This window comes from Gossypium hirsutum, chromosome A09 (genome assembly GCF_007990345.1).
Source record: "Gossypium hirsutum isolate 1008001.06 chromosome A09, Gossypium_hirsutum_v2.1, whole genome shotgun sequence".
Taxonomy (NCBI): Eukaryota; Viridiplantae; Streptophyta; class Magnoliopsida; order Malvales; family Malvaceae; genus Gossypium; species Gossypium hirsutum.
Genome location: NC_053432.1, coordinates 76,480,023 through 76,496,646, shown reverse-complemented (window position 1 = coordinate 76,496,646; position 16,624 = coordinate 76,480,023). Strand labels below are relative to the sequence as shown.

At 36.1% G+C, this 16,624-nt stretch overlaps 1 protein-coding gene across 4 annotated transcripts; it reads right to left on the bottom strand.

Moving 5' to 3' along the window:
• Positions 1–1,201: 1,201 nt before the first annotated feature.
• On the bottom strand, positions 1,202–14,091 carry LOC107890147 (mitogen-activated protein kinase-binding protein 1). Of its 4 annotated transcripts, none has more exons than XM_041076855.1 (22): positions 13,947–14,091; positions 13,703–13,838; positions 8,517–8,599; positions 8,182–8,290; positions 7,711–8,076; positions 7,561–7,616; positions 7,013–7,253; positions 6,866–6,921; positions 6,443–6,692; positions 6,070–6,236; positions 5,795–5,934; positions 5,596–5,697; positions 5,170–5,308; positions 4,791–4,877; positions 4,550–4,711; positions 4,065–4,421; positions 3,377–3,567; positions 3,151–3,266; positions 2,767–2,838; positions 2,528–2,622; positions 2,025–2,186; positions 1,202–1,726 (listed from the first exon to the last, which is right to left on the bottom strand). In XM_041076855.1, exons 1-22 carry the CDS (start codon positions 13,992–13,994, stop codon positions 1,418–1,420), a joined length of 3,444 nt encoding a protein of 1,147 aa, XP_040932789.1. In that variant the 5' UTR covers positions 13,995–14,091; the 3' UTR covers positions 1,202–1,417. The 4 variants fall into 4 exon arrangements, 3 of the variants coding, with proteins under 3 accessions (XP_040932789.1, XP_040932790.1, XP_040932792.1); XM_041076856.1 differs by having other exon boundaries at positions 6,070–6,233; XR_005901235.1 differs by lacking the exon at positions 1,202–1,726 and having other exon boundaries at positions 2,042–2,186; positions 2,771–2,838.
• Positions 14,092–16,624: the final 2,533 nt, after the last annotated feature.

The following is a 16,624-nucleotide window of genomic DNA, read 5'->3' as shown; positions in this document are numbered from 1 at the left end:
TTTAAATAACCCTGATTTTGGCCCTTTGTTTGTATTTTTAAAATTTTTAAACTTTTTTTTAAAATATATTATTTTCCTATTTTATTTTAATATTATTTTAGTACATAATGTTTCAAATGTATAATTTTAGTAAATAACCCTAATTTTGTCACTTTATTTGTATTTTTAAAATTTTTGGATATTATTTTTTAAAATATACTATTTCCGTATTTTATTTTTATATTATTTTAATAAAAAAACCCGCCAGCACCACTTTCCCCAAAAAATTTATTTTTTTCATATTTTATTTCTTTTCGTATTTTATTTTTTCATTAAGATATTTTTTAATATTTTGTTTTTTATACTATTTTTTTAAAATAGTATAAAAACCCCATCACATAAAAATAAAAAAATTAAAATAATCAGAATATATCACGCCAAAGAAATTTTATAAAAAAATATATCTAATCAATCTAAAGCACACTTAATAAATAAATTACATAAAATAATAATAATAAAACGTTCTTTACACATAACATACATTGGTTTTTTTACTTCAATAAAAATTAAAATAAATTAAGAATGAATGAAAATATAAAATAAATAAAAAAACCTTAATATCTCTTTTTAACTAAATAACACCTTGCAAAAAATAAATTTATAAATTAAATCAAAATCAATCAATAATAATAATAACACCTAAAATAAATAAATTACTTACTTAAAAAAAATTGCCCTTTTTTTCTTTCTTTTTCCTTCCCTCCCTCCTCTTCTTCTCCTTTTTTTTCTTTTTCTTTTTTCTTCCCTCACCAATGCTGCCTGCTTCTTCTTTTCCTTCTTCTTCCTCTCTTCTTTTCTTCTTCTCTTCTTTCTTTTCTTTTCTTCTCCTTCTTTCTTCCCAAAATGAGGTAGGGGACCATAATATATGGTCCCAAACACAGAAAAAATCAAAATGCCCGTGCATGAGAGGTCTTCTCCACGGTGCCGCTCTGCCTGCTTCAGCTTTTTTTTTTCGGTTTTCTACTGTTTCTGTTTTTTTTTACTGTGTTTGTCAGATTCCAGAGTGGTCACGCCACTGCCATAGGCGGCACCACCTGGCCATACTATTTTCGTCAATAGTTTTTGCCTTGTGTCATTTAAGTATTTTTTTTATACTATATTAGTAAAAAATCCACTGTCAATACTTGGCACAAGAAGCAACCAACACTACAATTTGATGCTGTTGGAAGATAAAATCTTAATAAATTGAAACAAGAAAATCGTTTCACTATACATGATTAATCTCGTAGAATAAAACGAGTTAAACAGAGCTGAGATTCTGTTTTACTATTTCAACGACTCTTTGCGATAAGCTCTCAGCCAGTGTTCCTAACATAGGTCCAAATGTTGAATCTCCTTCAATATTACTTGCGGAAGAACCAGCGTTGCCAGTAGTGTTCTAGTGTAATCCTTTGGCTACTGCATTGATTTTTTCAGCAATTTTTGGAAGTAGCTCAGTTGCTTCATCGTATAATTGAGCTCTACATCCACTTGAACCCTCTTCCATGGGATATTCTGTTCCTAATTTCGTAAATAACTGGAAAACATTCTCGGCAGCAATGTCCAGGCTTAGTAATGCTTCTCTACATGCTCTGATTTTCTCCCCTACTTCACTCTCTTCATCAATGGTTGATGAATCTTCTTCATCCTTTTCATCATTAGAAAGAGCATAACTTTGTGTAAGCGAGCATTTTGTTGAGTTTAGGTCCTGTGACAAGGTTCAAACGTGAAACATAATAACTATAGACACGAATCACACGATATGAACAGAATATGTTTAACAGATACAAAAACAATGTAATGAACACAACTCAGTATGTTTAAACACAATTAACATGACAGATTTACAAATATTATATCCGTGCTTAGATTTTGATATGTTCAATAATTTGTGTTTATATTTACTGAAACAGCATTTCTATCTTCAGTTTACTCGAAATAGTCTTTCAATACATTAACTACACGGGAAAAGATATCAACAATGACATATACAATGATAGATGTACCTGATCAATAGAGCCTGCCACTTCCTCCAAACTCATATTAGTGGCTGATTCGTTCTTTTGACTAGATGGGTTAAACAGTCTTTTGCAACCCACTAAATAATCCCGCCGTACAAAATATTGTGAAGAGTATCTTCTCCTAGTAGATGATTGCCTTTTCTCAACCTGTAAACAGATATTAATGAAACTTCGAAAGATTTGGGGTCGACCAAATGGTTTATATGGTCTGTCAGGTACTTTATGTAATGTGAAATATATATGGTTTTTGGAAGAAGACCCATAATAACTCTTTTTCTTTCCTTCAAACCAAGAAAAGTGATTTAATTTGAAATACTTAAATCTACTCCTAGCCTGACCCTGGGCATAAAACGAAAGAAACAACAGAATAATTCAGGTTCCCAGATCCACCCCAGTTCTGGCCACCTTTCTGCTCTTTTCTCCCAAAATTCTGAATGGAAAAACATTTTGACACTTTAATTTAAAAAATAGCAGGTATGAAAACTAACCTTGAGTATTGCAGACAGGTTGCCAAAATGCTCCTTGAACAGATCACTGTCCTCAGACTTCATATGGAAGGTAGCAACATCCATAGTGCCTGGCTCTGTTTAATCAGAATAAACTTGCACTATCAATTCAGGAACTGCCTTGTGGCAAACTTTTGTTCTCTCCATGCCAAGATTATTCTGATTCTTGCTTAGGAAAGCGAAATTACTAAGACACTATGTTTTGAGGTGGAAAGTCTTACCTACATCTATGAAATGGCTCCTGTGACCTAAAGATTTTTCACTCTCACTTGGCATCTCAGCTAGGCCTTGCACTGCAAGAGACATACCAAAAAGGTTAATAATAGCTGATTTTAGGCTACGATTAACTTTAGTTAGTTTTTCCCTTTACAATATCTGGATTCATTAATTTTCCTGCTTGACACTGCACTTTAATAATATCTAGTCCAATATATGCATTGCTGTTTGCCATCTTCAGTTCCATCCTGAATTTCATTGGAATCTTTTCATCATAATGAGTTACAACAAACTGACATTGAGAAGCTTGTACCTATCTCTACAACCTTGCAGCCATTCAGAAGAGCAATAAAAGAAACTTCAATTTCAAGACAAAAATTGGGTTTTACCTAGCTTTGGCGATGACACTGGCATCTGTACGTCTTTAAGATTTTGAACCTCTGGGGAATTCAGTAGATCCAAACGTACATTGTAGACAGTGAACCAATGATCTTCCACTGCAGAGCTGTTGAAGTAATAATAATAAAGTATCATGAGGCATTAGGATAGAAGCTAATAGTGAATGCTGGACCTAGCTTATGCAGAGCAGCAGTGATAAAATTATTTAAACCTCACCTAACTATTTCATCTGGTGATGCAGAACTTTCACTTTTAGTAACATTGGAAGAACTGTGTAAGCTACTGAGGCACGAGTTGTTGCCTCCTGACCAAGGAATAGATGGATTTTGATGTTCATGGCACAATGAACCATGATCCCCACCACTGCTAATCAAACGAGATGAAATTTTTGGTTCTTCCTGCATTTGCTGAAGGGATTAACGAGAAAGATAAATTAGGCTCGATGAAATTCAAAACCATTCAGCTGAAGCAAAATGTTCCTCCCAATTCCTTGCAGGAATAAAGTGATCAGTTCATATCCATGAACAAGTCCAGTCAAAAATGAAAGAAAAATGGCTGAACAGAACTAAACTGAAGACTCGGAAAATCAATTGTGTGCCAGTGCACATGGTCACAGAAACACAAAGTACTATCGCTGCCAGCTTTCAAGATAACTGTTCACTAAAAATTTCCAGAACACAAACAATATAGGTATCCATCATTCAGATTATCCCTGAATCCTGATGGAAGTTTATGGAGTTCCAAAATTCTTATTGGTTACATTACTATGACAACAGAAAAAATGTGGGAAGAATATTATTAATCCGATAAATGAGGGTCTAGAAACCCATTTCTTTCTCCTTTGCTTTTTTACTTTGGAAGTATGAATGCAAATCAACATGTCAAAGTCTACCATCAAGAATACCTGAGGTGAAGTGAACTCAAGATTTCTCTGGACAAAATCAGACCTTGTTACTTTGTCTTGTGCCCATTTTGGAAGTCTGGAAATGCTTAATTTAAATCCATAGGTCTCTTGGGAATCCCATCCACGATAATTCGCTCTTTGTTTAAGTTGGCTTGACCTCTCAGCTAGCGATGAATCCTTCAAATCAATTCTGCATGACTTGTTTCCCTCTCCATCATTTATGGTTTGATTAAAAGCCGCTGGCATGCATATGGTTCTTGGGGACAATGAAAGAGATTTTTCCTTCACTTTCTGTAACATCCTGGAAGCCAAGCGAGGGGGAATTTTCCACACGAAAATACAACCATCACCACCTACCTGAATGCATCATAAAATTGAGAAGAATTCATGTAAACAAACATAAGTTACCTTGAATTAGTTCAAATTCAGTGAAATACACGATACACATAATGTCAAAAGGGATAGTTAACCATGAGAAAACTCACAGAAACTATATGCTTGCAATCTGGTAAAAAGATGACACCTGTCACAACTTCTCCATGTCCTACAGCTTGGGCAATCATCTCTCCAGTCGTAAAATCATACACACACATAGACTTGTTTGAAAATGAACATACAAAGTAGCTGCCGCTAGGGTCCATTGTAACCTGACGAACATAAAGTTTCAGCAGCAGAAACATTTATGGTCAAATCCTCCTGATTATTCACTCATAAGTCATAACTCACCTTTATTGGATCACCAAAGTCTTTGTTTTGCTTGAATGATCTAATAAGCTTTCCACTAGCCATGTCAAATATGTTTATCTTCTTATCCTGAAAGAAACCACATAATTAATTCAAAGAAGTGGGATTTCAAACATGAGGCATCTGCAAAATTGTTTTGCTTGAATGATCTAATAATTAATTCAAAGAATTGGGGTTTCAAAAATGAGGCATCTGCAAATTATGTCAAACAGTCAACTAAAGGTTACTTGTTAATGTGTAGCATTTAACCATATGATGGATTTAAGGGCCTGGTTGCACGAAAATCATTTGAGGCAGCTCTTTAAACTCCATTGGAATATGCCAATTACTCCCCCGGAGATAACAAGATGTTTAAACTTACTTGCCCAGCAGTGACAACAGCCTCCATCTCTGGGTCTACGGACATATCATAGACAGTTCCATTAGATGCCATTTGGTGGTGACGACGTGAAACCTTACATCTGTTATCAGTTAAACAGACATCACGGAACACAAGGGACCTATGGGGGATAAAAAAAGGACATTAGCTAAGATCAGCCATATGGACGCCCATGGTAAGTAATCATTTGATAAAAATAAAAATTGCAAAATATAAATATTAAATGCAAACCATAATCTTTTGGTTTTAATTGAAAGCAATTAAAACAAATTAAAGCCATTTCAAATGCCATTGAACAAAATTAAACTATCTAGAGTACAAACTAACAGTGATTTTGTCTCTCTTCGTCATTTTCTCAAGTAGTTTCCTAATCAACCAGGTCTCATTTTTATATATAAAGCAAAATACCTATCAGCACTGCAACTCAGAATCTTACATCCATTGCAAACAAGTTTAACAGAAGTCACAGCAGCTGAGTGGTCATCTATACTTCCAATGAGCTCAAAGTTCCTGACATGAAGGGTATTAGATCATTCAGCATACAAATCCAAGAAGCTCCAATAAATTTCAAAAAGAGAAAAAGAGACATTAAATATTCAATTAAAACCTTTTAACATCATAGAGATGGATTATTCGATCCCGTCCCCCAGAAGCAAGCAAGTAATGATTGTCATTTCCTCCAGAATCTATATCCTTTATACTTGACACGCTAAAACTCAAAGAGAGAATCTCTGCATCATGGGAATCCTGTGGCATTGAAGAATATAATTTGTAAGACAGACAGAATATAGTGAGCTAGTTGCAGACATAGTTAAAGTACTCACAGCACTAAATTCGTTTTAAAATAAATATCTTAATGCATTATGGTGGCCTCAAGTTTACCTTAATGCATGTATAATCAGAATTGTGAAGATCATAGATATGGAGGTTTCCCTCACAATCACCAACAGCCATGTATTTTCCATCTGAACTAATTGCCATTGACCGCAAACCTAGATTGCCAAAAGCTGTATCCTCAGTGGCGATCTCAAAACTTCCGGCACTCACTGCTTCAGGCAAAAGAAAAAATGAAATTTAATCCAACAGTTGCAGGGTGGAAAGTACAAATATAAATTAACTTACTAAAACACATTTCAATTCATAATAAATCCAAAAAAAAAAACAGATAAAGTGCCTGGAATGATAACTAAACAAATCTGCACATTTTAACATGCTTCCAACTTATGCTAGGACCTATTATAACTGAGGCCTTTACCTATATTAATAATCCCCTCTGCTTCAGTGATCAAATAATTATTGTCAGCATTATCCCTTAATAGATCAGGTTGTAAGACAAGATCCCATAACCTAACTGTGCCATCAGCTGAACAGGTTGCAAAAGAGACTCCTCCGGAACATCCCTTCGCAGCACACATAAGATATGGATCGTGCATTTTTTCACAACAGAGATTCTTGATATCCCATATACAAGCCGAATGAGAAATAAGAGCAAAGGACCTGGTAGCCTGGAAAGATACCAATAAAAGTTCAATTAATCAAGTTCTAATCTATTAATAAGCTCAAAATACCAACTAAAGGAGAAGACCTTAGATTGTAACTAATTAAGTTTCTTGTAGAATTAGGTGGTTTCTTCCTCGGAACAAATAAAAAATGAATATCACTAATATGAAACAATCACCTCATTCTCTTGATGGAAATTCCATATATGGAGACTATGATCTCCATAGATCACAACTGCAAAAGAGAATTTGAAAATGTACCATTATAAGTAACAAAGAGGTGGAATATCGAGAGTAAAGAGAACCAGTTGAGTTAAAAAACGCACCAAGCTTTTCTGAGATGAACTGACAAGCAAGTGCATCAGGAAGAATACGGGCTAACTGAAAATTATTTTCACCAGCTTTAGGGAAAAAAAGATCAATTTCTCCATGGCATGATTTGGCCTTAGAGTACAATAGGCTTCCCACATATCCAAGATCCTCAACATTGAAGAGCTGTACTTGTCCGTTACTACAAGCACAAGCAATTAACTTGCTGGATGCAGATAGTGCAAATCCTTTTTCAACCTGAAAGTTAATTTTGGAATGCATCAAACTCAAACGTGGCCCAAATTGCAATAGTTGAGTTATATTTGATGCAGTTCCACACATTCATACCACATTCTGTAATTTAGAAGCTTCAGACCTCAGTGAGAACTTTCCAGCTTAATGACTAACTAAAATCTTACCATAGTATCCAAAGATGTTAACCTTAAAGCAGAACTAAAATCTTCGTCAGATCAAAAATTCAAAATTGTGGAATGATAAATCCTTGGTATGCTGGTTCATTTACATCCAAAACGAAAAAACATAACATCAGAAGTCTCAAACGTACCTTTAAATCAACCGAATTTCTTAATGACAACCCAGAATCTATGAGGCATAGAACTCCTGTACGTAAAAGAAGAAAGATTGAAAATTTTGACTATGCTTCAGAAACTCTAATCAATTTAACTCTTAAATACAATGGAAAGAAATACGTAACCTGCATCAGTCAGTGCGTATATAGGAAAGAGCTCATCAACTTGATCACAGTTCACAACACTACCATCTGTCCAGATGGCGGACGAGACAGATATAAATGAACTGCCTTTCTGAGGGCCAAGATTAATAGGCTTCGCATGAATAGACAGTGACACTGTCCCTTTATTCATGCGAGTCCTAGGAGATGCACCAACAGCCCAGAATTTCAGGTGCTTCTTTCCAGCAGTAACAATGTAATTGGCATCTGAAGAGAAAGTGACAGACGTAACTGAAGAACTTGATGAACTCGCTTTAAGCTTTGTAACCAAAATCCCACTCCGCCAATCCCAAAGGTAAATGTACCCTCCAACAGACACCAGATGTTTCCCTACAAAAACCAAACAGAAATTTAGAATGTATAAATGTAGGTCATGTAAATATGAATATAACCGCAGCATAGATTTCCCAAACGCATTGATATATAGTAACTGACCATCTGGTGAGAAAGCAATGCACTCAATTCCATATATATGACCTTTCAGCTCAGATATGAAGGTACGAGTTACGTAGTCCCATACCAACACCGAAGGTTGAGGCCCTGACTGCAAAACAACATTAGATCCGTACACATAGTAATAAAACACAAAGTTTTTAAAATGAATTTATGAATAATTACAAATAAACAAATTCTCGTTTCATATCATTGAAACATTAAACATTAAACGTACTACCAGTTCAATATAGACTTTTTAAAACCCAATCGCACCGCAATAGGAAGTAATCGATGAGCAGATTAAACTAAAATCTTCGGTTAAATCATTTTGGTACCTCCCCGGCGGCTATGAAGCGACCGTCACGCGACATGGCAACGCAGCTCAAAGGTTTAGCCATTCGATGAGAGAGCATGAGATGTGTTGCGGAAAGGATCGATTCGAGAACTCCGATATGACTACAAGTAAATTGACCGGAACGAAAAATAAAGTGAACACAAGGATTTACGTGGTTCGGCTTTAATGCCTACGTCCACGGGCAGAGGCGAAAAGAAATTTCACTATAACAAGATGAAGATTACAAGTGTTTTACACTCAAGACACAACCCGAGAACCTCACAACTCTCAACCCCTATAGAAAACCCGAAAGCTAAAATCCTAGCTTTCAAAGAACAAGCTTTGCTCTCTCTTGGTTTGGGATGATTAATATGGCTAATGAACCTCTCTATTTATAAGAGAGTTCAAGGACATAATTGTCCAAAACTTTGGCAAAGATTTGTGGTTGAAAATGGACACCAACAACCATCCACTAATCCACTACCACCAACAACCCACTACCAACAACAACAATCCACTACCAATTTTAAGCCATTTCTTAACAAATCTCCACCTTGGCTTGAAATTTACCAAGCTGAACATCATAGTGAATTCCTCGAACTGGATCACCTCTTCCAAACGCCTCTCTGGCGCTAATCAATCCCGAATACCTATCAAGTCCAAGCAATGCTTGAACTTATATGCAGGGATCACCTTAGTTAACATATCTGCAGGATTCTTCTCGGTAGCAACCTTGCTGATAACAATGTCACCTTGCGTAACATGTTCCCGAACAAAATGATATCTGACATCAATGTGTTTGGTCCGTTCATGAAACATCTGATTTTTAGTCAGATGTATGGCACTCTGGCTATCGCAAAATACAACAGTGAAATCCTGTTGTAAACCCAAACTGCTTACTAGACCTTTCATCCACAATGCTTCTTTCACTGCTTCTGCTAACGCCATATATTCCGCCTCAGTCGTAGATAAGGCTACGGTAGACTGTAACACAGCTTTCCAACTAATGGCTCCTCCAGAATAAGTGAAAACATAACCCGTCAGAGATCTTCTTTTGTCCAGATCTCCAGCATAATCAGAGTCCACATAGCCCGTGACACTGCTAGTGCAGTCACTCTGATCATATACCAAGCATAAATCTGCAGAACCTCTCAAGTACCTGAGAATCCATTTCACGGCCTGCCAGTGTTCCTTGCCAGGACAACTCATGTATCTGCTGACCACACTAACTGCATGTGAAATGTCTGGACGAGTGCAAACCATTGCATACATCACGCTTCCAACTGCACTCGAGTATGGAATGTGAGACATTTGCTGCTTTTCTTCATCAGATTGTGGTGACAACTCTGCAGAGAGTTTGAAATGTGGTGCCAATGGAGTACTCACAGTTTTCGCTTTATCCATGCCGAAGCGTTGAAGAACCTTTTCAATGTAGTTCTTCTGCGACACACGAAGCTTGCCCGCCTTGCGATCTCTGTGAATATCCATGCCCAAAATTTTCTTGGCAGCACCCAGATCCTTCATCTCGAACTCACCACTCAACTGCGACTTTAACTTGTTGATTTCCGACATGTTTTTGGAAGCAATTAACATGTCATCAACATACAGCAACAAATAAATGTGCGAACCATCTGAGAGCTTCCGATGATAGACACAAGCATCATAGTCACATCTTGTGTAACCATGCTGAATCATGAAGCTATCAAACCGCTTGTACCACTGCCTTGGGGATTGTTTCAATCCATATAAAGACTTCTTTAATAGACAGACATGGTCTTCTTTACCAGGAACTGTAAAACCCTCTGGTTGACGCATGTAGATTGTTTCCTCGAGCTCACCATGCAAGAACGCCGTTTTTACGTCAAGCTGCTCAAGTTCTAGATCAGACTTGGCCACCATGGCAAGTAATACACGAATGGAAGAATGCTTTACGACTGGGGAGAAAACTTCATTGTAGTCAATCCCCTCTTTCTGAGTGAAGCCTTTAGCAACCAATCGTGCCTTGAATCTAGTTGCTTCAACCCCTAGGATGCCTTCCTTTTTCTTGAAGACCCATTTGCAACCAACTATCTTCTGGTTACTTGGCGGCTTAACCAACTCCCAAGTATGGTTCTTGTGAAGAGATTCTATCTCCTCACTCATAGCAATTGCCCACTGTGCCGACTCATCACACGTGACAGCCTCATTATAACTGGAAGGTTCTATACCAATGGACTCCGCCACACTGAGCGCGAAAGACACCAGATTAGCGTAACGCGGATTTGGTTTGATTTGTCTCTTCGTTCTTCCAGTGGCAATGCTATATGGTTTTTCTTGAGGTGACTCATCTTCATCGGAATCTTGCACCTCAACTTGATCATCCTGGACTGAAGTACCTTCCGTAGGAATTGGAGCGTCCACCTGACACTCCACCTGCTTCTCAACACCGTGATCTCCCATTCTATCTGACTCCTCCTTTTCCCGGGAATTTGTGGTGGATCGAAGCATGGATGACTCATCAAAAGTCACATCTCTGCTGATGATGAACTTGGACGAAACCGGATCAGGACACCACAACCTGTATCCTTTCACCCCTTGGCCGTATCCAAGAAATATGCATTTCTTCGCCCTCGGTTTGAGTTTTCCCTCATTTACATGAGCATACGCAGGGCAGCCAAACACTCTTAAACCAGAGTAATCAGCAGGAGAACCAGACCATACTTCCTCAGGAGTCTTCAGCTCAATAGCTGTTGACGGAGATCTGTTAACCAAATAACAAGCAGTATTAACAGCTTCAGCCCAAAATTCTTCACCGAGCCCAGCATTTGATCGCATGCAACGAGCTCGCTCCAAGAGAGTTCTATTCATGCGTTCTGCAACTCCATTTTGTTGTGGTGTTCGACGAACAGTGCGGTGTCTCACTATTCCTTCATTTTTGCAGAACTCATTGAATTCACCTGAGCAAAACTCCAAGCCATTATCCGTCCGGAATCGCTTGATCTTCTTTCCTGTTTGATTTTCGATCAAAGCTTTAAATTGCTTGAAGTTGATGAGAACCTCATACTTGCTCTTCAGAAAATACACCCAAACCTTTCTCGAGTAATCATCGATAAAGGTAAGCAGATATCTGTAACCACCTTTAGAAATTGTCGGAGAAGGCCCCCAAAGGTCAGAATGGAAGTAATCCACTGTGCCTTTTGTCTTGTGAATCCCAGTGCTGAACTTTACCCGAGTCTGCTTACCGAAGACGCAGTGCTCACAGAAATTCAACTTTCCTGTACACTGCCCAGACAATAATCCTCGTTTGCTTAGCACCGATAAGCCTCTCTCGCTCATATGCCCGAGCCGCATATGCCATAACTTCGTGGTGTCAGAATCTAGATCATCTGATGATGACACTCCCGCAACACCTGTAACCGAGGAACCATCGAGGAAGTAAAGGCCCCGCTCCAAATTACCACGTATCACAGTCAAAGCACCCGAGAATACCTTGAGAACTCCACCTTCAGCAGAGTACCGAAAGCCTTTCTTGTCCAACGTACTCAAAGAGATCAAATTTTTCTTCATTTCTGGAATGTGCCGAACATCAGTTAGAGTTCTAACAATACCGTCAAACATCTTTATACGAACTGTGCCAATCCCCATGACTTGACATGCGTGGTCATTTCCCATTAGTACTGAACCAGAATGCTTCTCGTATGTTGAGAATGCATCTTTCGAAGTACTTATATGAAATGTAGCTCCCGTATCAAGAATCCATCTCCCACCAGCGTAAGAGTCGGATACTGCAAGAACGATCTCGGCATCACTTGAAGAATCTGCATCAGCTACATTCGCACGATCATTTTGTTGCTCCTGTGATTCTGATTTCTCCTTCCTTTTCGGACAATCTACCTTCATGTGCCCGTACTTCTTACAGTAGTAGCACTGTATTCTCTTCTTGGACTGCGATCTAGGATGGCTTTTACTTGAACTTCCACCCTTTGCCTTGGATCTTCCTCGAGCAACCAAGCCTTCGCCTTCATTGTTTTCGACCACCTTACCAGTGATTTTCTTCCTCAACTCACTGGAACTTAAGGCATTTTTCACCTCCTCTAAAGTCAGGTCATCACGACCGTACATCATTGTATCAACAAAATTCTCATACGAGGGAGGCAAAGAACACAAAACAATTATTGCTTGGTCCTCATCATCGATTTTGTTATCGATATTATTCAAATCCATGATAATGGAATTGAATTTATCCAGGTGCTGGGAAACAGGTGTACCTTCCTCCATCTTCAGGGCATAGAGTCTTTGCTTGAGGTAGAGCCGGTTCGTCAATGACTTCGTCATGTACTTGCTCTCTAACCGGAGCCACAAACCGGACGCGGTTTTCTCATCCGCTACTTCTCGTAGCACTTCATCTCCTAGACATAGCAGAATAGCACTATGTGCTCTTTCTAGCATGTCATCCTTTTGCTCTTCCGAAAGCGTGCTTGGTAATTTATCTTTACCAGACAATGCTTTTAGCAATCCTTGTTGAACCAGCACTGCCCGCATCTTGATGCGCCATAAACTGAAACTATTTTTCCCGGTAAATTTCTCGACATCATACTTAGTCGATGAAACACTTGTAGCCATAATTTGGAACCTTTGAATGAATGATAATATTTTCTTCCTGATGTGAAAGATCAGACAAAGCTGCAGTCACAGGGCAATTCAGAAAATATTATCACTCCTTCAACTACGCTCTGATACCAATTTGTTGCGGAAAGGATCGATTCGAGAACTCCGATATGACTACAAGTAAATTGACCGGAACGAAAAATAAAGTGAACACAAGGATTTACGTGGTTCGGCTTTAATGCCTACGTCCACGGGCAGAGGCGAAAAGAAATTTCACTATAACAAGATGAAGATTACAAGTGTTTTACACTCAAGACACAACCCGAGAACCTCACAACTCTCAACCCCTATAGAAAACCCGAAAGCTAAAATCCTAGCTTTCAAAGAACAAGCTTTGCTCTCTCTTGGTTTGGGATGATTAATATGGCTAATGAACCTCTCTATTTATAAGAGAGTTCAAGGACATAATTGTCCAAAACTTTGGCAAAGATTTGTGGTTGAAAATGGACACCAACAACCATCCACTAATCCACTACCACCAACAACCCACTACCAACAACAACAATCCACTACCAATTTTAAGCCATTTCTTAACAAGATGCAATTGGGTTCCAGATTCTGCATCGTAAACCACCGCAACGCAACCGGCAACGTAAACGAAGCTCGAGGTCGATACGGCGCCAGCTAATCCGTTGGCGTTCTTCGTAGTTAATCCGATAATCTCTTTCAAAACCAGCTGCAATAGCAAACCAAAATCAGAATCGATGAAGATATATATATTCCACAACTCTTCTATTACTGTAAACAATATTTAGCATAGATTAGGCATCTAAACGCTACGTACCTTGGATGACGCTGGATCTGATTTCTTGAGTTTTCGATTAGTTTTCATATTGGAAGGGGGAAATTGCTAATAATTTGGGAGGAAGTGAAGTTGTTTATGGTCTACTGGTAACGTTCGAACTTCGAATGAATAGGGATTGGGTATGGGGGCGGGAAATCTTTGCAAATCAAAACACTAAAAAGTAAAAAGAAAAAATATGCGTTATGAAAATAAAACACGTGTGAGTTTCAGGTCCGCTTTTCCGGTTGGGTGGAATTTGTAAAATTAACTCTATTAATGAATATTTTAATCGACTGAAATTATCACTAAAAAAAACTTTTACTAAAATATATTTATCAAAATATTTAAGGGTATATCGTTGATTTATCAAAAAAATTAAGACTTTAAAAATACTAGTAAATCTTTAGATGCTTTAATAAAAGAATTGGTAAACACCAATTCTGATAAAAGGATATATGTTTAATAAATAATTAAATTTATAGTTTCAAAGTAATTATTAATAATATATGAAATATGTACAATTTAAAATAAAAATTAGATTAAATTGTGAGTATAACGAAATTTAAACACATAAATAGTAAATACATTAAATTAACAATATTAAATGCACTACAATTGTTTATCATGGTGTTATCTTCAATCACGAGTTAGTATCGAATTGACTTGTAATACGTATTTAATCAACAACATTATTAATATAAATATATAAATTATGGAGATAATAAATTTGTATATTCAAATAAAAATGTATAAAATACAATAAATTGAAGTTTTGATTGAGCGGTAAATTTAAAATTTTACCAATTCAATTAGTGTGGATTTAGATCCCATCATATGCATTTTTTTATTTTTTATTTTTTAAATAAAAAGACTAAACTATATTCAAATAACACAACTTATTTTAATTATAGAATAATATTTCTGTAATTTCTATAACTAAGTTGGTGTCCATGCTTAAATAATAATATAGACAATAACTAAAATATTCTCTCTGAGTATGTTTGGACGAACAATTAAAATTTTGAATATTTTTAAAATTCTAACATCTTCGATTTCATCATTTCAAAATATTAACAATTATAATTACTTTATTTTGATAAATACTTGTTTAAGAAAAATTAGATTATTAAATTTGTATGAATTAAAAAATAACGATGAAAGAATAATAATTATATTTAAAATAAATAATGTGAAAATATTCAATAGGTATATCATTATATTTATAAAAATTATAAATATTTCAATAAAATAAAATTTTTATAATTATATATTAAAATTAAATAAAAAATGATTTTTTAAATTTTAATATTTGTATTACAGTGGAACCATGTATACTAAATGAAATAAAATTATAATGGCATGTTTGGATAAGGGATTTAGAATGTACATGTTTATTTTTATTTTAATTAGTTATTGTTTGAAATCAAGATAGCACTACTGAGACTTATTGCTTAAGGTATCATTTTGTTGTTTCTGTGTGTATGTCTCAAACAAGAGTTGACACGAATTTTTTAGGTTTAAAATACAAGTGCAGGTTATATTCAAGTAATAAAGTATCAAGAGTCTAAGGTCGATTCACAGAGACATTAATTAAAACTTACAATATTACAAGTATTATGTTAAAACAAATATTTAAATATGTAACTTTGGAATGAGTGTCAAAAATAAAAGTAGGACACTTCACTAAAGATCAACGAAAAATATTAACTTAGGCACACTCTTGCACTACTCAAGTGCCCTTAAACGGTTGCATCAATAGAACACATCACTTGCTCCAACAATCCTCAAGTGTACTTTAGCTCATTGTTTGTAGGAGCCTTCATTTGTTTTAGCAGTGGGAAATGGAAACGATTTTCATGTTTAAACATTAATATAATTTTCTTTTAAATTGTTGGAAATATACTATTGCAAAACAAAATTATTAGCGCTGACAGGAAACCAAATTGAGTGTAAATAAATAAAGCAATTACTGTGTCATGAAAGAACCATTGCCTTAAAAGCGAGCAAATTCGTCTTGGTCGATGTAATCGTGTAGTAGACGTCGTCCCCAAAGATTAATACAATACTTCAATATTCGTACACCCAAATAAAGAAAAGTGGAACACAATTGGTATTACTCTTCTCAATAATAATTGAAACTGAAAAAACTAAAGTAATATTGGTTGGAAATCTGATCAGAAAATAAACTAGAAGAAAACCTACGAAACCACGCTAGATTCAATTCCCAGTAAAGATTGCAGGGATCACAGACAGCCCCGCTTAAAACTCAATCTTCTAAACAAATTTTTCCTTTCATGTAAATTTGCAAAACACCAAAATTTAAAGAACAAAAGGATGAGAGAAGCTATTTTTCTCTTGTTGTGTTCTATGAAAAATGAGGAGAATGACCTCTTATTTATACTGTTTTCTGAAGGGATAAACAGTAAATTCAGTTTCTCAAAAAATCTCAATAGCTAGATTCTAATTTTGTCAAAATATAATAACCATTTAGAAACTAAATTTTGATTTTGTCAAATTGTAATCGTTTAAAAATATTCTTTTTTCAACTTCTTTGCATTACCAACACTCTTGATGTCATATTAAAATTAAATTTTAGTACTCAATGTTATTACTCAATCAAAATAAAATTTATTTTAATATTTGCTAAAAGTTTCACCCTTTCGCTTCAGCATTGAAAA